The sequence below is a fragment of the Ochotona princeps genome, unplaced genomic scaffold, assembly GCF_030435755.1.
Source record: "Ochotona princeps isolate mOchPri1 unplaced genomic scaffold, mOchPri1.hap1 HAP1_SCAFFOLD_1606, whole genome shotgun sequence".
Lineage (NCBI taxonomy): Eukaryota > Metazoa > Chordata > Mammalia > Lagomorpha > Ochotonidae > Ochotona > Ochotona princeps.
The window spans coordinates 41,940-62,045 of record NW_026696382.1 but is presented as its reverse complement, the minus strand read 5'-3'; the positions used below and the strand labels follow the sequence as shown (position 1 = coordinate 62,045).

The following is a 20,106-nucleotide window of genomic DNA, read 5'->3' as shown; positions in this document are numbered from 1 at the left end:
TGGCCTTCACCATCTTGTAGCGCTCCTCCTCCGTGAACACGGGGGGCCCCTTGTGCTTGGCGATCTCCTCTGCGGACAGGGAAGGACGTGAGGGGGGGGCCGCGCCGGCGCCCCTGCCCTGCCCCGGGGCCGCGCCTTACCGTCCGTGTGCACGCCCACCACCAGGTAGTCGCCCATGGCGCGGGCCTGGCGCAGCTGGTTGGAGTGGCCATAATGCACCATGTCGTAGCTGCAGGACACAGGCCGGGCTGCAGGACACGGGGACCGGAGCCCGAGTGGCTCCCCGGACCCGCAGCCCGCGGCTCGGGCGCTACCCTTCTGCTTCGTCGTCTATGCAGAGGCCTGCTCCCCAGGCGGCCCCGGGCAGCAGCGGCCGGCGGGGCTGGGCGGGCAGGGCCGCCCCGGACGCCGCTCCGTGGGGTCAGAGCGCAGAGGGCTCCCGTCCCCGGGTCGAGTCCCGCTCCCGCCCGGAACCCGCCGCGCTCACCAGCCGTCGCACCACACCCGCACGGGGCGCCTGTCCCCCGGGCCCGGCGGCTCGGCCGCCCCCGGACCCCCGTGCCCGCTCCGGATCATGGCCCGTCGGGCGGCGCGGACCTGCCAGCTCCGGCCCGGTCAGCCGCCGCCGCGCCGCACCGCGCACGCGCGGCCGCCCTCACGCGGCCTCACCCGGCGCGCGGGGCCAATGCGCGAACGGGCAGCACGGAGCCCCGCCCCTCCGCCCGGGCCAATGGGGGCGCAGGCCGCCCGGGAGTCCCGCCCCCGACCACCATACGGACCAATGGGGCGCGCAGACCGCCCGGAGCCCCGCCCCCGCCGTAGCAGCCATTGCAACAAGCAGGACGGAGCAGGCGCTTTAATGGTTTAAGGAGGGAACGAGTCTGCGGCAGGCGCTCGCGGCCGGCCGGAGCGACAGCCCCGGGGGCGTGCGGCTGAGCCGGCCGCCCTGTCTCCTGCAGCCGCACCCGCGGCCGGCGGGGGGCTGGGGGCCGGGGTCCTCCTGGGGCTGGGACTGGGGGTCCTCCTCTGCTCAGGGTCTTCCTCGGCAGGACCCGGATCCTCCTCTGCCCGGGGTCCTCCTGGGGCTGGGGTCCTCCTGTGCCCTGGGGGTCCTCCTCTGCCCGGGGTCCTCCTGGGGCTGGGGTCCTCCTCTGCCCGGGGTCCTCCTGTGCCCTGGGGGTCCTCCTCTGCCCAGGGTCCTGTGCCCTGGGGGTCCTCCTGTGCCCTGGGGGTCCTCCTCTGCCCGGGGTCCTCCTGGGGCTGGGGTCTTCCTCAACCCGGGGTCCTCTGCCCTGGGGGTCCTCCTGGGCCTGGGCGTCCTCCTGTGCCCTGGGGTCCTCCTCGGGCTGGGGGTCCTCCTCGCCAGGGTTATGTCACTCTCCTGCGCTTGGCCCGCTTGACGCAGCCCCTGCCGAACCAGCCCCCGAGGATGGGGGCACCCCGGTCCCCAGGTGCGGCCTCCTCGGGGCTCTGGCACAGGCACTTCCGGCTGTGGCTATCCTCTTCGCCCGCTCGCAGGGGAGTTGCCAGGGAGAAGATGGGGTCCTGCCACCTAGCGACAAGGGAAGCCGGGGTCAGGCATGCCTGGGGGCCGGGGGACCCCTCCCGGGCGCGGGAAGGCTGCCCGAGCCTCCTCCTGCGGGCTGGTCTCGGTGGGGCCCAGCCGAGCAGAGGGAGGGCCGAGTGGGCGCCGCGGGGTGGCCTCAGGGCGCCTGCGGCTCCCGGGGTGCCCACTCCCACTGGCAGGACAGGGGCGCCCGGGCCAGCCCTCTCCCCTCCCCGCCGGGCGGCGTGGCCTACAGACTACACCGTGAGCAGACCAGGTGTGTGTTTGAGATGCGGGGCCACAGATACAGAGAAGCACTGAGAAAGAAATGAGCTAAGTTAATGTAAAAACAACACAGCCCACGACAGCCCACAGCACAACACCACAAACAGAACATACAAGAATTGCCAGGCCCAGAAGGCGAACGGATCCTTAATTTCTCGAACCCTTTGATTAAAAGAAGTTACTGATTTCCCCTCTAAGACCCTGGAAATTCACAGAGAAAAAAAGTGTCAACTTTTCACTTAGTACGCACACCAGAACCGTAATCACCACAAGCTCTGTATGCAGGCAGTTCCTTCACGCTTCCCCCAGACACGCCACGGACGCCCCTGCGGGGTCCCTGTGACCCCGAGATGTGCGAGGCAGGGTAGGGCCGGGTCGCCAGCGTCCACTCACCTGCTGTACGCAGGGATCTCCAGGCTCAGCTCGGCCATGAGCAGCCGCATGACGTCGTCGCATCTCCCGTGCAGCTTCAGGACAGCCCCGTCATCCTTCGGGGTCCACTGAGGGCGGGAGGGATGGGGGCCGTGAGCCTCCCTCCACCCGTGACTGTCCTGGCTCTGCCAAGGCGGGTGTGCACCGCCGTGTTTTACTTGAAAGGCTGGGAGAGAACCTTGTCTGTAGGCTCAGTCCCCAGTGCCGAAGCCAGGGCCCTGGGGTTCCTTCCCGACCTCCCACGGGGTGGTAGGGCCCCAAGCCCTCGGGGTGCAGTGCCTTGGCTGAGGCTGGGTCTCGGCGCGGCTCGCAGCTGGTTACCTGCAGGTTCACGATGTAGAGCTTGGGCCGCCGGCTGGGGGGCTTGGCCATGCACCAGAGGCGGGGGTACTTCTTCAAAACCTGCAGGGCCAGACACAAAGCTCGCAGGCAGGCGCTCAGTGGACCACGGCCCCGCCCCGCCCCGGCCCGCGCCTACCTTCAGGCTGGACCCCAAGCACAGGATGGTGTCCGCCTTGCTGGCCGCCTCTGTGGCCGCCTCCCAGTTGAGGGGCTGGCCCAGGGTCCCCCTCTCCCCGAAGTGCACGATGGTGTCACGCAGCTGTGTCCCGCACTTGTGGCAGCTGCGGCCCGTCTGGTGTCGGTGCAGCGCTGTGCGCTCCGTCACGTCAAACACCCGCACGTACTCCCTGTTGGGGACGCAGGAGGTGCAGACCTGCGCGCGGAGGAGGGTGTGCGGTGAGCGGGGCCACGGCGCCTGGTCGCGGGTCCCCCGGGCCTCGCTCACCTCGATGTACATGTTGCCGTGCAGCTCGGAGATGGCCGAGCGGGGCAGCCCACTGCGCAGGTGCAGCCCGTCACAGTTCTGGGACACCACGTGCTGCACCTGCCGGGGCAGGAGGGACAGGGCAGGGAGAAGTGTCCGGCAGCTCCCCGGGACTCTCCGTGGGAGCCGCAGGGCGCTCCAGCTCGTACCAGCTTCTGCTCGTGCAGACGGGCGATGCTCATGTGCGTCAGGGTGGGCTCCGCTTCGCTCAGGTCGGCCGCACTGCGCGGGCAGGAGACGGGCAGGGCGGTGAGGCCAGGCCCGGGCGCCCCTGCGCCCCCCACCCAGGCCGGCAGGGCACACTCACCTGACGCTCCTGCCCTTCTGCAGCAGCGTCCACACGCCGTTCGGGCCCCGGTAGTCAGGGATGGAGGCCGCCTGCGGGCGCAGAGACACGGCCCGTGGGCAGGCGCCCCCGCCACCCCCGCCCCGCCCAGGCCTCCGCACGCCCCCCGTCCCTACCGTGCTGATGCCGGCGCCCGTGTAGACCACCAGGTGCCGCGCGCCGCGCACGGCGGCCGCCAGCTCCCGCACCTTCCTGCGCAGCTCCTCGGGGTCATCGCACACCTGCGGGCGCAGGCGGGGGTCAGCCGGCCAGCCCCGCACGCCCGCCCGCCCGCCCGCCCGGGACTCGCCTCCTGCTGCCGCCGCTTGAGGCCCTCGCGCCGCCGGCTGCGGCCCTGCAGCTCGGCCACCAGGTCCGCGCTCTCGGCCAGCAGCCGGCCCTCCTCGGCGCTGCGCTCGGCCGCCGCCTTCCTCAGGACGCGCGCCACCTGCGGGGGTCGGGCGGGTGAGCGGCGCCCGGGCGCGGCGGGCGGGCGTGCGGGGCCGGCGGCCTACCTGGCGGAGGCGCTCCCGCTGCTGCTCCTCCCGCAGGCGCCGCACCCGCTCCGCCGCCTTGCGCTCCGAGCGGCCCAGACCCCCGGCTGCCATCGCGCCCCGCCAGCCCGCGCTTCCGGCTTCCGCCGCCGCGCCACGCACGCGCGCGCAGACTCCGCCCCGCCCCGCCCCAGCGAGGCACCTGCCAATCTCTTTTTAAAAGGTGTTTATTGATCATATACAAAATAAAGAAAACCTTATATATCACAAACATACACTATGTACAGCAATAAATACCCGGGGGCCAGGCCCAGCGCCGCCCCTCTTGGACAATAATTTAGCAATAAATACTGCGCAGGCCAATGCCGGACCCCGAGGCCAAGCCCTTGCCTTCCTTCCTCCCCGCCCCGGCCTGGGCACTGACAGGACCTGCTTCCCGGCCCCCGCAGCTCCCGGGCTGGGGCTGGGGTCACCGAGTGTGGGCTGGCCCTGGCGGTTCAGCCCACACCCCAAGGGTGGCCGTGGTCGCAGAGCTGCTGCTGCTGCTCCAGCGGGAAGAATGCGCCCCGGCCTGGCAGGTGCACACGCTCAGGACCGGTCGCCCCTTCGTGGGCACGCCCCCGCTGGCCTGGGTGGCACGGATTAGCCCCTCTGCTCTTCCAGCGGGCCCAAGACCCGAGGCCAGCAGAAGATGACACATTGGAAAAGGAACTAGTCAGCGGCTTCCGGGGGGAATCGTGCGCGTGTAGGTTCCCCCGCCAAACCACAGCCTTAAAAAGAAAAAGAAAAAACCGCGCAGGATCCCAGAGCTGAACTGTGCAGCAGGCTGCGGCCCGGCTTCCCAGCTGTGGCCGGAGCTCGGGCAAGTGGCCACTCCAGGAGGACCCGCAGCGTAGGGCTGGCCACCGTCCCAAGGGACTGGCACACAGAGCCCAGGACCCAGTAGCAGGGCTGACCTCCTGCTGCCATCTGGGGGTCCCCGTGGGGTGTGGAGGCGCTGGGGCAGAGGCAGGCAGGAGGGGGGCGTGCGTGCTGTGGTTCACTTGGCGGACAAGTCTGGGAGAGCCAGCCTGGGCCCAGGCCCTCCTGCACTCGCTGTGTCAGGAAAAAGTGAGAAGAAAATACAACACCCTCACGGCAGGAAACAGGACCAACACGACCAGGACACAAGACAGCCACGTATGGACACACGGCTACTGTCAGATCTGAGGGGGCGGCGGGGCAGGGACAAGAGCCAGGACCCCAGGGCCGCCACTGCCATCCCGAGGCCTCGTCCTCACTCCTGTTTCCCCTGACCCAGTCTGCAGCCGCAGAGCTGCCCACGATACTGCAGGCTTGTCCCTGGCCTTCCTGGGCAGGTCAGCAGTCAAGGCCTCCCTTGCAAGATGGCCCCATGTCTACACGGAGGTATCTGGGCCGCAACACGCCCGCTGGGAGCCCGTGGGGCGCCCACCAAGTAGAGCCTGGGGTGCCAGGTGTTCTTTTGCTGAGCTGCCCCCCAGGGGCCAGCGTGTCGAGTGGATCAGCGGCCCTGGCAAGACGCCATGTGGCACCGCGGGTACATCGCACGCTCACAGGGGCCTCCAAAGGCCAATCTGCACAGCCGGGGGAGTTCCTCCTGACCCCTGGAAGACTCGGCCCTCCAAAGGAGGTGGGAGAGGGCCCAGAGCCATGGGCGAACAGGGCACAGCCCTTGTCTGGCCCGGGAGCACCGTTGGCAGCTGAGAACCGGCAGACAGGCAGCGGGCCCTGGGGTCGTCCAGCCCAGGCAGTCCCCATTCCCGTAGCTGGCCTGGCCAGAAGGAAGACAGCAGGGAAGCACAGAGCAACCACCTGGGTCAGAGGTGGTGGGTGTGGAAGCCCCCAGTACTAACCCTGCGCCCGGTGTGGGAGGCGGAGGACAGCAGGGGAGGGGGTCACCTGGGCTGGTGGATGTCGGGGAGCAGGCGCCGTGGGACCCAAGCAGGTCCCGGCCCTGGTCTAGCCGTGCGTTAAAACACAACCGAATCCAAAAAAACAAACACGGGCTACGCACGCACACGCAGGGACACCCACAGGTCAAAGGTCACTAGGAGCACGGCAAAACCTCACCAGGCACGACACGGCACCGGCACGGAGCGGAGGGCTAGGGTGTAAGTCACTTCCGGTACAAGTTGCAAAGGATACCAAAGAGATGGGCCTCCGCGGCTCCAAGGATTGTTTTTTTTTTTTTTTTTGACTTTTTTTTTAAACTAAGTTTTATAAATAATGTCTGATAACTCTGTGTATATAAAAACTAAACTCCAACAGCCACAAAGAGTTGCCCATAAGTTTACAAGAAAGGGATTTTTTTTTCCTTTTTTTTAACTAGCAAAGTTTCTATTATACTCTTTTTCATTTATATGGTCAAATGTTCTCCTGACTTTTTTTTTAAAGACAATTTTTATAAATACTCTGCAGCTCTTGTTTTTCCTTTTAACTTTTTAAACATATAATTTAATAACTTCGTAAAAGGAACTTCTCTCTCTTAAATAAAGGGCTATCTAACCACACAAACAGGCCATGTAAACAGCAGGACACACCGACACACCCTCCACGCACACGCACACCGTGGGCTCCCTCGGTCCCAGGCTCCAGGCCGGCCTCCCGCCCGGGGCCCAACAATCCAGGGCCCAGAGCGAGGCAGCCCCTCAGTGTCCTACTGCCTGGCAGCCGGCTGGACACTGGGAAGGCAGGGCGGACAAGGGCCCTCCCTGCCTGGGGCACTCCCTCTGCCCACGTGGCCTTGGTACAAATGGGAGCTGGGGTGCTACACCGACCAATCCCAGCACACAAAACAGACCACAAGGAGATCCGAGGGGCTCAGCCCAGTGCCCCGGGGTGTGGGTTGTGCTTTGTAGGGAAGGCTGGAGCAGGGGGAGCAGGAGGGAGAGGAGGGAAGGGGAACAGGGCTGCCCACGTCGCCGCGCGTGCCTAGTGGCCCCTGGAAGACCCGCCTGGGCAGCGGCGCCCGCCCCTACGACCGGGCGTCCGTCTTGGACTTGACTATGGTGATGACGCTGGTGGCGGCCACCTTGCCGGGTACCAGGGGCCCCAGGCCCGCGCTCAGCGGGCCCCGAGCCGGCGCCACGGGGCTGCGGGCCACTGTCCTGGCGAAGTTCTGCAGGGCCTCGTACTTGGAGCGCAGGGCGTCAAGCTCCAGCCGCATGCTGGCATTCTCTGAGGCCAGCTTCTCCACCTCCTGCTGCAGCTCCGCCTTCTGCTTCTCCAGCTCCTCCTTCTGCGTGACGCGCTTCACCCGGCAGCTGGCCGCGTAGCCACGGTTCTTGAGCGTGCGTCTCCGCTGTTTGAGCTGGACGATCTCCTCCTTGGACAGGCCCCGCAGGTGCTGGTTCAGCTCCCGCACGGACATGCTCACCAGCTCCTCGTCCGTCAAGCTGGTGCCATTCTCGCCTGGCTCGCGCTTCACCTGGGAGCCAGGTGCACAGGGTCACCGCAGGCCCGGGGCGCCCGCCACCCAGGCCCCGGGCTCCCCACTCCCCGGCCCCATGCTCACCTTCAAGGCCTTGTTTCCTTTACTGGGGGTCGTCATAACCCAGGGGTGGGGGCACAGCCAGCAGGCACTCTGCAAGGCAGGGGGTGGAGGTCAGGACCAGGGGACGATCCCCGGCCAACTCCCAAACCGGGGTGACTCTCTGGCTTCCTGCTTCCCCGGGGAGGGGGCCCAGGCCGGGAGTCTGCCCGCTGATACCTGCCGGGACCAGCCCTCCTTCTAGTGGCCTCACCTCTCCTCTCAGGGCTGGGCAGCTGCCTGTCTGCCCGTGTCTAGGGAGCCGGGTCAGCAAAGCCTGATGGGGAAGGGGAAGGGGAAGGGAGGTTGTGGCGGGAGGCAGGGGCGAGACAAAGGGGGCAGAGGGGAGACGCAGGGGGGGCAAGGCTGGGAGGAAGCAGCGAGCTTTAAAAATAACCCCAGAGCTGCCCCAGGCGCTGCCGGTCCTGGCGACTCACGCTGACTCAGCACCGCGCGGGCCGCCCTCCCTCGCGGCTGGCTGCCGGCACTCCCCAGGCCAACAGCCCGCCAGCCCGCCGCCCGCCAGGGCCACCAATGCAGGTGGGGACCAGCGGTGGCCCTGCGCCTGAGTCCTAAGGTCCTGCCTCCTGCAACTCAGCCAGCCTGGAACAAAGCCCTGCTGGTCCTCGCGGCCGTGTGGCCAGGCAGGAGCGAGGCCAGTCCCAGAGGCTGGAGGGCTTCGGTGTGGGTGCTGGAGAGCCTGGCCCAGCCCCACCCGCCACGATGGGGTAACTGCCCCGCGGCTCTGGCTTGCGGCATCTGACACCCAGGGCCCTCCCGCCCCCACACCAATGGGTGTTTCACAAGGCCCCCGGGGAGGGGTGCTGCTCAGTGAGGGGCAGGTGGAGTGGTCCCACCAGGTCACTGCCTGGGCCTGTGCCCACAATCCCAGTGACCCAAACCCCATCACCACCACCCCTGCCCCTCAGCCAGCACCCAAGAGACCCTCACGTGTGCTGCTGTACCCCTTTTCAGGCTAGACACAGGGGTGGGAGTGGGCAGTGTGGGGGAGAAGGGCTGAGGTTTCCTAGGGGGTTTGTGCTGGTGGACAGAGACCCCCAGGACACCCAGCTGAGTAGCTGCGGGGGGTGGGGCGACCCAGGAGGCAGCCCCCAAGGCACTGGCTGGAGGTCACAGGGGTGGGGCCCCCAATGCAGCCCACAGTAGGTGTGTCCCACCCCACAATGACAGCCATGGCTTCCTGAGGGGACAGCTGAGCGGGCGGGGAAAGTGCGACAGATTTCACCTCCGCAGAGGCTGACCTCAGCAAAGCAAGGCCCCTGTGTGTGCCTGTGTCGGTGCGCCCATGCACAGTACAGGGGACAGCTCCCAAGCCCCCTGGCCACTGCCACCCTGGAGACACGTGCTGACCCCGAGAGGTGGCCCAGGCTCCTGCCCCAGAAAGGAAGGGCCCTGGCTGCCTCCTGGGAAACCTGCTTCCCCCAGCCCCCTGCTGTGTCCTGTGGGATGTTCAGAGCTGGGCCCCCTCCTTCCTCCTGGCCCGCACACACAGCCAGCTCCCACAGGCCTCAGCCATCAGTCCACACGAATGTGAACTTGCCTGGTGACCATGAAACACCAGACCTGGTGCTTGCCAAGGGCATGACACTGCAGCTGCCCACCAGCCCCTCAAGTGGGCAGCTGAGGGGCCCGCCTGCCCCAGCCATGAACCCTGGGCAAGGGCTGCAGCCGCAGTGGAGCTCAGTCCCCAGGCTGGCGCTGCCTACCTGGCGGCTGCTGCCCAAGCCCTGGCCCCTGGCTGGACACCTGCTGGCAGCACAGCGGCCAACCACACCCAGCACGGAGCCCACACCTCGGCTGGGCATCACTGAAGCCACACTGGCCCGGGCCACCAGCGGTCTCCACGCAGACTGCAGGGAGGTGCGGGGCGCAGGGCTTCCTCCTCGCACGGAGACACCCCCACCCCAGGTTTTGTCCAATCCAGGTCACCCCCACGCAGAGGCCGCCTCCCAGCGGCGGGCACGGCCCACCAAGCCCCTCCCCTCCTCCGCCGCCGAGCAGGTCCCATTTGGGGAACTGCACGGACGTGGCTCAGCCCCAGCCTCGCCTAGAGCTGCCGGGGAGGGACGGGCGACCCCCAAAGAGCCCCGGCGTGCCGCCCCGGCCAGCCCCCCTCGCTCATCCCCACGTGCGCCGCCCGGCAGCCGGCCCCGCGCCCAGTCCCCGCGCCAGCCGGGGAGCCGAGTGACCTCACGTTGATGACTCAGCAGGTCGCGGCGCTGGCACGCGAGCGGAGCCCGGGCCTGTGGGCAGGGGCGCCCGGCCCCCGCCCCCGGCCCCCGGAGCCCGAGCCCGCCGCGCGCCGCGGCCACACACCTGAGGAGCCGCCGTCCGGGGGCCGCGCCCTCGTGCGCCCCCGGCTCCGGGCTCGCGCGCCCCGCGCCCCCCGTGCGCCCCGCGCCCGCTGCCAGGTGCCCGGGGCGCGCGGGGCTCCGCGCCCGGCGCCGGGGGACCGGGAGGCGCCGCCCGGCCGAGCGCGAGGGCCCGGGCCCCGGGGTGCGCGGCGCCCCGCCCCGGCCCCGCCGCCGCCCCCGCCGCCCCGGCCCGCCACACTCACCACACTGCGGGCCCGGCGCGCCGGGGCGGGGCCGCGCGCGCTCCGAGGCCGCGCGGGGCTGGGTGGGCGCCGGGGGCCGCGCCCGGGGCTCGGGCGTCGGGGGCTCGCCGCCTCGCGGGCCGCGCCGAGCGCTGCGCCAAGGCCGGGCCGGACCGGGCTCGGGATCCGCCGCCGCCGCCGCCGCCGCTCCGAGACGTCACATGATGTTTGGTCACGTGGGCTCCATTCATGAAGCGGCGACGCGGCCGGAGCTTCAAGGGGAGGGCGGGGCACGCCGCCCTGCGCCTGCGCAGCCGCGGGCCGTCGCCCTGGCAACGCGCGCCGCGCCCGGGCTGCCGGGGGTCTGCCGGGCCCGGTGCTTCCCGGCTATTCTCGAAGCCCGGCGTGCCTGAGCCGGACGCCGTGTGGTGCGGGCCGAGGCGCGGCCCCGGCGTGCGCTTCGCGGCCCTCGCGCCCCCACCGGCAGGTGTCCTACCTGAGTTTTGCGGGGCCCGTGAGTGCATGGAACTCCCGTGGAAGCTTCCAGAGAAGGTGGCTCCCCTGTGTGCCAGGCAGCTGAGAAGCCACGGCTGGCACGATGGAGTCCAGCGCTGCTCCAGCTCGGTGCCCGGCCCTGCCTCACGTGCCCGCGGCCTGACCGGGAGCTCTGGCGGCTCAGGGCTCTTCCCTGCAGCCAGGTGCCCCCCGCCAGCACGCAGCCTGATGGGTGCCCAGCTGCCGCCCTGGGGGAAAGCCCAGCCTCCTTAGCTGGCCCGAGGAGAGCTTATGGACCCAAGCCCCTCAGGGCCGTCCCCCCTCAGCCAGCTCTAGGTCCCTGCCTGGCTCCCAGCTCCTCTCATGGCTTCCCCAGGGACCTCCAGGCTTTTACTGTCGTCATGAGCCTGCAGTAGGTGGTCCTCACCACTGACGCCTGTGGCTCCTCATTCTGCCCCTGTGGGCACCCTGCCAGCGTCCTCCCTGCCCCTCAGCCCATAGATCAGGTGCTGGGTTCTCATCCTGACGGCCTGCCTCCAATATCCCAGGCCGCAGGCGGACATCCCAGGCGAACCTGGGCTCTGCAACCCCCAAACTCCTGCCCCTCTGTCCTCCCTGAGCTGTGCCCGGCTCTGCTGCGACCCTCCCTCCTGCTGCATGTCCCCGGTCCCAGCATAGCAGCCCAAAGCCAGGGCTGGCAGCCCTCCCCACCATCCAGGGTGATCCTGGCTTGGCATCGTGCGGGGCCGGGCTCCTCGCCCCTCGTCCCAGGCCTTCTGTGCAGGCAGGCTGTCCCCAGGAGAGGGAAACAAGGCAGGAGACAGCCAGGAGGGTTTAGTCTGCAGGGTCCAGGGTAGTTTTCTTTTTTCCTAAAGATATATTTTATTATTTATTGGGAAGTCAGATATACAGACAGGAGGAGAGACAGAGAGGAAGATCTGTCTGTTGATCCACTCCCCAAGTGGCCGCAACGGCGGGAGCTGTGCCAATCCGGTGGCTGCAGATGGTGGGGAGGGGGTCTCCGTAGCTACATGTGCCCTGTGTGACTTGTTCTGTTTCCAGAGTTGACCAGTGACCCTGGGGCTTCCCTCCCTGTCCTCCAGCTCCCTTGTTCTAGGTCCCTGACCACTGCCAGCGAGGGAGGTGGCTCCGTGGACACCAGTGCTGGTCCTCCCCCTGGGGCTGCGGTCAGCACCAGAGCCGGCAGCCAAAGCCACAGACAAAGCCTGGCAGGGAACTCCATTGTACTTTTATTTGAAACGTAGAACATTTGAGGGGGCAGAGAGACACAGACAGGGCTTCCACCCCGGTTCACTTCCCAAATGACCCCAAGGGCCAGAGCCTGGCCAGGGGAGCCTCCCACGAGGCGCAGGGGCCCTCTGCTGCCCTCCCAGGTCTACAAGCCCAGAGCTGCAGTGGAAGTAGACAACCCCAGCCTGGACTCTGGCCAGTGACTGCAAGAGATGTTGGCATCATGGGCAGCGCCTCAACCCACTGCGCCACGAGGCCAGTCCCTGTCCTGCGCCCTGACCACAGGGCTCCCTGTGAGAATTCCTCTTGGGGTGGGCACGATGGTGTAGTACATTTACCTTCAGCCTGTGGCGCCAGCCTGCCATACAGGCACCAGTTTAAGCCCCTGCCCCTCCACTTCCCATCCAGCTCCCTGCTTGTGGCCTGGGAAAGCAGTCGAGGACGGCCCAAGTGCTTGGGTCCCTGCACCCAAATGGGAGACCTGGAAGACGCTCCTGACTTCTGGCTTTGGACCAGCGCACCAGAAACTTGCGGCCATTTAGGGAGTGACCTGGTAGATGGAAGATCTTTCTCTGTCTCTGCTCTGTTACTATGACTTTCACATAATCTTTTAAAAGTTGCTTTTGTCCCAGGGATTACAAATAATACATTCCCAACCAGGTGGATCTGTAAGCGTGGCTGGCCCAGGGTGGCGTGCCTTCTGCCGACCTGCCAGCGGCCCCTGGGCCGGGCCAGCCCCGTGTCACCGGGCCTCACCAAGACAGTGACTTGTTTCAGGGTTTGGGCTGTGAGGAAGGAAGCAGGATGCCACACGAGAGTGACATCAGGTGCTCCATGAGTCGTCAGGGGCCGGGGCGTGTGAGCTACGCTGTCACCCGGCCATGCCCTCTCCATCGCCACCAGCCAGGACCCACAGGGCACCTGCAGAGGTGGCACCTGCCTGCTCCCTCACCCTGCCCCTTCCAAGTAGGGGTGGCCTTCCAGGCCCTCTGCACTGCCCCCGGGGGTCACCTATTCCGCTCAGGCCTGGAAGCTGCTGGGGCAGTGGCCTTGCCCCGCCCAGGCCCTAGGGACCCAAGTAAGGTATTGAGTGGTTGGGGGCAGCAGCAGGAGGCCCCCTTCCTCCCACTGGCATGTTGCCCACCCTTTCCTCAGAAGGCCAGGTCCAGCCTGGCTACTGCAGGCCTCTTCCTCCCTCAGCCAGCGGGGGCAGAAACTGGGCAGAGTCAAGGTGCCGGTGGGGTCGGCCTTTATTTCTGGCTCAGGGACCTCAGGGGCAGGTCAGCAAGCAGAGCCGTCCAGAGCTGCTGCCCGCCCACCTGGGGTTCTGACCAGCTCTGGGCAGGAGGGGCCGGCTGGAGCTTGCAGGGTGATAGCCTAGGGACCCCGGTGGTCAGGAGCAGCTGAGCTGTTGGACGTGTGACACATGGTAGCTGGTGCCCAGGCTGTGTGGCTCCGTGGCTGCCTCTTGCCAGGCCCCTGGAGCCCGCAGCAGGCAGATGGGAACCGCTGTGTGGTGGTCACGGTAGGTATCTGGGTCGGGGCAGGACCTTGCCCTCCTGGCTCTGCTGCTGCAGGGGTCCCAGGGACGCTCCTGGGGGTGGCAAAGCCAGTGCCGACATCAGGCCCTGCCGTGAGCTGGGGCAGCCCCGGGGCAGGTCTAAGACCCTCCAGGGATAATTCCAGCTGAGGCTCCCTGCACCCCTAGTCCCTGCCCTGCTGGGCTTACTTTCAGCATCCGCCCCTGCCCCCCAAGACCAGCCCTTCCCAGCCGGGCACTCTCTCCAGACAGACATGGGTGTCCCTGGCCACCCCCCACATGCTCCCAGCTTCAGTGTCTGTCAACAAGACAGGCCACATGGGACAAGCGTGAAGGTGTCCCATGCGTCAGACAGAGAGGGTGGGGCAGAGGAGGGAGATGTGGGGGAGATGAGGTGGAGCTGGGCTGAAGAAGGGCTGGGTGGAGGGGAGGAGAAGCTGGGGAAGTGTGAGGTGCAGGGGGTGCAGAAGGAAACGGTGGATGATGTTGAGGGGAGGCAGAGATGGCCATTGGTGGCCCCTCCCCACAACCCAGGCCAGGGTCCGTTCTGTCCACTCCCTCCACACCTGAGGCCAGCGGTAGAGTGGCTGCAGCCTCTGCCCGGCACACTATCTGACCCCTGGCCTCCAGTCTGCTGAACAGGGCCCCCTCCAGGGTGCCAGCGGCACTGGGCAGGTGGTACTAGAGCCCCCTCCAGGGTGCCAGCGGCACTGGGCAGGTGGTACTAGAGCCCCCCTCCAGAGTGCCACTAGGCGGGCAGTACTTGCCAGGCTAGAAGGTGGGCACGAAGCGGATCCTCTGGGAGTAGGCGAGGTCGGCGACATAGAGCAGCAGGTTGACGTAGGTGAAGATGGCCACAACCAGCTGGCCGTCCCAGGCACAGGAACCCCAGGAACAGCCCTGGGGCCGCGCAGGCTGGCCGTACTTGGGGTCAAAGCAGAAGACGGGCCAGATGACGGCGGCGCTGAGGTACAGCAGTGTGGCCAGGAAGGTGTACACTACGACCAGGCGGTCGAAGGGGCAGCCCAGGCCCCCGGCGTGACCTGTCACACTCAGGACCACCACGGCCACTGTGGCCAGAAAGCACAGGCTATACACAGCGACGCACCACTGGGTGGCCACGTAGCGCAGGTAGCTCCGGTCGTGTGCCAGCGCCCCGAAGATAATGCAAGCCACAAAGGCCTGGACCACCTTGAGCAGCCCCGACACCGTGGCCATGTAGCTGGCCACCTGGCCAGGCCGGGCCCGTGTCAGCACCACCTCGGCAGCATAGGCCAGGAAGAGCAGGCTGGCGAAGACACTGGCCGCCAGGCGGAAGTCCCTGGCCAGGCAGCCGGCGGGCTCAGGTGGGCACTCCAGCCGGGTGAAGTTGAGTGGGTACAGGACGGCGGCAGTGGCACACAGCAGCGTGGCCAGCATGGCGAAGGCCGCCGTGAAGTTGCCCCAGGACAGGCGCAGGCAGCCGTGCAGCCGGGTGAACTCGCAGGCCAGCACCAAGGCCGACAGCGCAAAGCACAGCCCCCAGGCGCTCATGCAGAAGGTGCCCTGGGCGCCCGCGAAGCCGCCGCGGTGCGCCACCAGGCTGAGAGTGGCACACCCGAACGCCAGCTGCAGCACGCGCGCCGTGCCCACCGGGGACGTCACGGCGCCCAGGTGCAGGTACCCACCCCCGGGGGGCTCCATGCTGCTGCCCATCCTCCCGGCGCCTCGGGCCCCGGCCTCCTGCGGCCGCAGTGGCAGGACAGCGTGGCGGCGGTGATGACGGCGGCCGTGACATTGCAGCAGGGCAGCCCTGCACCGCAGGGTGGGGGAAGCTCCCCCAGCTCTATAAATAGACCACCGCCATCAGAGCCGGGAATAGCAGCCGCGCACCCACGGCCCAGCCCTGGGGACACCCGACCCCAGCCCAGCACGGAGCCCCTGCCAGCACCCTTAACCCTTAGGTTGCTGGTCCCAACTTCTGGCTGCAGGTGAGAGGAGGGGAGGGGAGGGGAGAGCAGAGGCTCTGGGGGTCCCCACAGGGAGCCAGCCCCAGCAGACTGGGGCCAACGGAGCTGCAGGGGGCTGTGCGGCGAGAAGCAGCAGGCGGGGACTTAGAGACGGTGGGGATGTTCCTTCACGATTAGGCCCCCAGATGGGGGCTTCTTTCAGAACAGACCCCCAGGGACTGTGGGGACCACCTGTCAGGAAGTGGGGAGTGGGGTCACAGTGAGGTCTGACTTATCCCTCCTGGGCAGGGACATCTGAGTAAAATTTTCTGTTTTTTTTTTTTTTGTAAAGTATTTTTTGGCTTTTATTTACTTGGAAAAGAGACAGATCTGTTTATTTTTTTTTTAAGATTTATTTTTCTTTAAGATTTATTCTTTTTTTTTTTTTTAAAGATTTATTCATTTTATTACAGCCAGATATATACAGAGGAGAGACAGAGAGGAAGATCTTCCGTCCGATGATTCACTCCCCAAGTGAGCCGCAACGGGCCAATGCACGCCGATCCGAAGCCGGGAACCTGGAACCTCTTCCGGGTCTCCCACGCGGGTGCAGTGTCCCAATGCATTGGGCCGTCCTCAACTGCTTTCCCAGGCCACAAGCAGGGAGCTGGATGGGAAGTGGAGCTGCCGGGACTAGAACCGGCGCCCATATGGGATCCCGGGGCTTTCAAGGCGAGGACTTTAGCCGCTAGGCCACGCCGCCGGGCCCGATTTATTCTTTTTTTTAAGATTTATTTTTATTGGAAAGTCAGATTATAGAGAGAAGGTGAGGCAGAAAGACCTTCCATCTTGGCCACAATTATCAGAGCTAAGCTGATCGGAAGCCAGGAGCCAGAAGCTTCCTCCGGATCTCCCATGCAGGTGCAGGGTCCCAAGGCGTTGGGCCGTCCTCAACTGCTTTCTCAGGCCACAGGCAGGGAGCTGGAAGGGAAGTGGAGCAGCCGGGACTTGAACCTGCGCCCACATGGGATCCCGGCACGTGCAGGCTCGGTCCTGTGCACCTCGAGACACAGATCTTTTTTTTTCTTTTATTTTAAAGGAAATATTTATTTATCTATTTGAAAGGCAGAATTGGCGAGCAAGGTTGAATGATTGACTTTCCACCTGTTGGCTCAGTCCCTAAATGGCCCCAGTGGCCAGGGTCAGGCCAGGTTAGTGCCTCCCAGGAGCGTCAGCAGGGAGCTGGATCAGACGTGGAGCAGCTGGGGCACCTGTGCGTGGTTTGATGTGCTAAGCCACAGCGCTGGCCCCCGTGGGAGCTCCGTTGTCTGTTGGTTCGCTCCCAGCCAGGGCTGGACCAAGCACCTGCGGGTGGCAGCTGTCCCACTGCCTGGGCCCCTGCGCCCGTGGAGACCCGGGAGAAGCTCCTGGCTTCTGGCTTCGGGTGGTTCTTTCAGTGTCGCCTCTTTCAAATAAATAAAACTTTTATAAAATCTGGAATAGTGTGTAACTCTTAGAAATCTGCTGGATGAGGGTTGAAGGGTTGTTGGAGCCCTTCATCTGCTGAGACTCCAGGGCTGTGGTTGCATGCGCCCCTCGTGCCCCGGCCCGGACTTGACTCTGGAACCATGTCCACCTTGTGCAGGGCCGGGGTGGGTTTTGTAGCCAGCTTTCTTTCAAGATTTATTGATTGATGAATTAATTTGAAAGTCACAGTGACAGAGTGAGGGACAGAGCCTTTCACTCACTGGGTCATTCTTCAAGTGACCACAGCTGCTAGCACTGAGCCAGGCCTAGGTCTGGAACTGCATCTGGGCCTCCCACGTGGGTGAAGAGCCCAGGCACTTGGGCCATCGCCTGTGTCCCTGGCCACCACAGAAGGTGCTACGGACCCATGTGAGCCTTCCTGTTAGTGCTAAGTTGGGCTGGAAGAGGAGCAGCCGGGACTCACACCTCATGCGGGGGCCAGCACTGCAGGCAGCGGCTGACCCCTCTATGCCACAGCACCAGCCCCTGTAGACAGCCCTTCATGTGTGCTGTTGGACAACTTCCTGGTGGCAGGGTTCCAAGCCACATGCTTCCAGCAGGAAAACTGGGTTGGGGGTGTCTGTGTGATAGGTCACCCCGGTTGCCCGCTTGGGGTGGTATCCCCCAGGATGGGCCCGTGTTCCCTGGCCATCTGCCCACGGTCCGGAGGGTAGCCCTCTGTGCACTTTTCGCTCCTGTGCAGAACCCCATCAGGAGGTGGGCACTGGGTGCAGCTAGCGAGCCGCAGAGCATGGCAGGGTTTTGTCCCAGCCCCCTGCTCGTGGCCCCCTTGGGGACGGCTGCCATCCCTGTGGAAGCGCTGGACGCTCTGGGCCTGGCCCAGCACAGCCTCGGCTGTCACAGGTCTCCCTCCTGTGCTCTGCCCTCCAAGTGCGGAAAACAATACACACACACACAGCACATGGCACTGCCGTCCACGTGGAGGAGGGGGGCTGCTTGAGAAAGTGACAGGGCAGGTAGCAAGTGACGCAGTCGGATGCCAGCACTTTAACCCTGCCGACAGCGTCTGGCCTGGGCAGGGCGTGGGCAGCCTGTCCATCCCCCTGTCCCTGGCAGCTGCAGCCCCGTCCATTGCAAGAGGAGTTTCTGCCCCCTGCAGGGGTCCTCCCTCCTCAGCCCTGGGCTGGTGGTACTAGAGCCCCCAGGGCATTGCTGCCACTGCCCAGTGTCCGGCTCAAGTTGGCAGCCAAGCAGCCGTCTTTGTTTCTTTACTGCAAAGCAGGGGGCCAGAGGACTGGGAGGTGCGACCTAGGGTCTCGCATCTGCTGGTTCCTGTCTCAGTGCACCCAGCAGCCAGGACTGAGCTGGGCAGGAGGCAGAGTCCATCCACGCCTCCCACCTGGGTGCTGGGCCGTCCTCTGGGACTCCAACGGGAGCCTGCAGACATGAGCGCGGTGTGCCATAGCTCTGCTCACCACGCCGCGGCACTGGGCCCTAGGTTTATGTTTGAGGAGGGGGCAGGGATCTGCTTCTGGCGCAGGCAGTTAAGCTTCTGCCTGTATCTCCAGCATCCTATGAGGGCACCAGTTCCACTCCTAGCTGCTCACTTCCAGTTCAGTTCACTGCCAACATTCCGGGGAGGCGGCAGAAGGCGGCGTGAGCGCGGAGTCCTTGCTGCCGCTCGGGGATGGACATGGAGTTCCAGCCTCTGGTCTTGCACTTGCTGAGCGAACCAGCAGATGGAAGGTCTCCCACGCTCTGTGATTCGGCCATGCAAGTAAATAACTCTTAGAATAAAAATACTCCAGCTGTGGGCAACGCCGGGGCTGCATTGTACCTGGGCCTGGGAAATGCCAATTGTGTTTTATTTATACCAATGTGCCAGTATGGTTGCCTATTCTATTTTTCAAAAGCTATGTGGGGGGCAGGTGCCTGCACGCCAGCAGACAGGGTGTGGAGATTTGTGCGCGAGTGTGCATGGGCCGGGCTAAGCAGGCAGGGCCCAAGGCTGGCCTGGCGCACCACCGGAGGATCGGCCTTGGGGGTCCATGTGGTTGCAGGTGCGGGGGCTGTGGAGTGCTCGGGGAAGGGGTCTGGGGATGTGAGGGAGGGGGGACTGCTGAGGGAGAAGCAGACAGGTGAGGAGAGATTTCTGGGGGCTCCACCAGCCAGGACCCTGCCCTTGTAGGTAAACGAGGGGGCTGAGATTGGCTGGGTTGGAGTTGGGGAACTAGAGGAGCCCAAATGGAAGAGGTTCCAGGTTCCCGGCTTCGGATCGGCACAGCACCGGCCGTTGCGCTCACTTGGGGAGTGAATCATCAGACGGAAGATCTTCCTCTCTGTCTCTCCTCCTCTCTGTATATCTGACTTCGTAATAAAATAAAAATAAAATCTTAAATAACTGCTTAAAACAAGATTTATAAAAAGTTTAGAAATTGCTTTCATGAAGTCTCCCTGGATGTTTCCCGAGGAGCCCTGCCCCAGGTTTTCCCAGAAGGTGTCTGGACCGGATCCCTGTGGCCGCTGGGCACCCACCCTCCTCCCCCAACCCTGGCCCCAGTGAGGCCTGTGGAGTGACCCAGCAAGGTCACCGTGCAGTGACCTTGGCCTCCTGTGCAGGTGGACACCGTCAGCGGGGGCTCCTGGCCCGGGGCTCCGACTCTTGCCCCGACTTGGCACCACCAGGCAGTGTGCACCGTCTGTCTTGCTTATTCCCCAGAATAAGAGCATAGGCCCAGCCTGGTTCTCCCTGCCCAGGAATGTGGCCGGGCCTCCCAACAGTGCTGATGTCTGGCTGAGCTGGCACAAGCCGCCCGGCCCTCGAAACTAGTCATGGTGCCTCTCTGTGCCACCTGGCATGAGCTGGAGATGGTCCCAAGGGCCACTTTGGGGACCCAGCACTGGATGTAGCTCCCTGGGGAGTCCTGTGGCTTAGGCAGCTCCTAGCCCCACGCCCAAGTCCAGCTCCCTCTGACACAGCCCTGGGGGTCAGCAGGCTGCGTTCGGGTCCCCCGAAGGAGAGAGCTGTCTTTGACCCGGCCCAGCCCCACTGCTGCAGGTGTTTGAGAAGCGAGGATGCGAGTTCCTCCTCTCCCTCAATTAATGAATTAAAAAGAAACAAACGAAAGCCAGGGCTTATGTCAGTCCGAGTGGTGAAGATGTGCCCGGGATGGCCACATCTCCTACGGCTGTGCCTGCCTGGGGTCCTGGCTCCCCTTCCCATGCAGCTCCTGCTTTTGGGGTGGGGCAGAGCCGGCCACAGTCCACATTGCTGTGTCCAAGCTGCTTATGTGGCAGACCCGGCTGGAGTCTGGCCAGAGCCCTGCCAACATCTGGGTGGTGAACCAGCAAGTGGGCGATCTATCTTTCCAACAAAGAAAATCATTCAG

At 65.3% G+C, this 20,106-nt stretch overlaps 3 protein-coding genes across 8 annotated transcripts; all 3 read right to left on the bottom strand.

The window, feature by feature from the left end:
- Positions 1–1,089: 1,089 nt before the first annotated feature.
- On the bottom strand, positions 1,090–4,081 carry SIRT7 (sirtuin 7). Of its 4 annotated transcripts, none has more exons than XM_058659398.1 (12): positions 3,930–4,081; positions 3,725–3,862; positions 3,552–3,656; positions 3,397–3,467; positions 3,239–3,311; positions 3,051–3,149; positions 2,742–2,978; positions 2,585–2,665; positions 2,225–2,331; positions 1,946–2,032; positions 1,369–1,552; positions 1,090–1,160 (listed from the first exon to the last, which is right to left on the bottom strand). In XM_058659398.1, exons 1-11 carry the CDS (start codon positions 4,020–4,022, stop codon positions 1,369–1,371), a joined length of 1,275 nt encoding a protein of 424 aa, XP_058515381.1. In that variant the 5' UTR covers positions 4,023–4,081; the 3' UTR covers positions 1,090–1,160. The 4 variants fall into 4 exon arrangements, with proteins under 4 accessions (XP_058515381.1, XP_058515383.1, XP_058515384.1 ...); XM_058659399.1 differs by lacking the exon at positions 1,090–1,160 and adding an exon at positions 1,230–1,248; XM_058659400.1 differs by lacking the exon at positions 1,946–2,032.
- A 2,651-nt stretch (positions 4,082–6,732) lies between these two features.
- MAFG (MAF bZIP transcription factor G) lies at positions 6,733–10,229 on the bottom strand. 3 transcript variants are annotated; one of them, XM_058659404.1, is made up of 3 exons: positions 9,796–9,925; positions 7,444–7,512; positions 6,733–7,356 (listed from the first exon to the last, which is right to left on the bottom strand). In XM_058659404.1, the coding sequence occupies exons 2-3, from the start codon at positions 7,477–7,479 to the stop codon at positions 6,904–6,906; spliced, it is 489 nt and encodes a 162-aa protein (XP_058515387.1). In that variant the 5' UTR covers positions 7,480–7,512; positions 9,796–9,925; the 3' UTR covers positions 6,733–6,903. The 3 variants fall into 3 exon arrangements, with proteins under 3 accessions (XP_058515387.1, XP_058515385.1, XP_058515386.1); XM_058659402.1 differs by lacking the exon at positions 9,796–9,925 and adding an exon at positions 9,186–9,437; XM_058659403.1 differs by lacking the exon at positions 9,796–9,925 and adding an exon at positions 10,037–10,229 and having other exon boundaries at positions 6,734–7,356.
- Positions 10,230–14,038: 3,809 nt separating this feature from the next.
- MYADML2 (myeloid associated differentiation marker like 2) lies at positions 14,039–15,070 on the bottom strand. Its single transcript, XM_004592996.2, has one exon. It carries the CDS (start codon positions 14,994–14,996, stop codon positions 14,073–14,075), a length of 924 nt encoding a protein of 307 aa, XP_004593053.1. The 5' UTR covers positions 14,997–15,070; the 3' UTR covers positions 14,039–14,072.
- Positions 15,071–20,106: the final 5,036 nt, after the last annotated feature.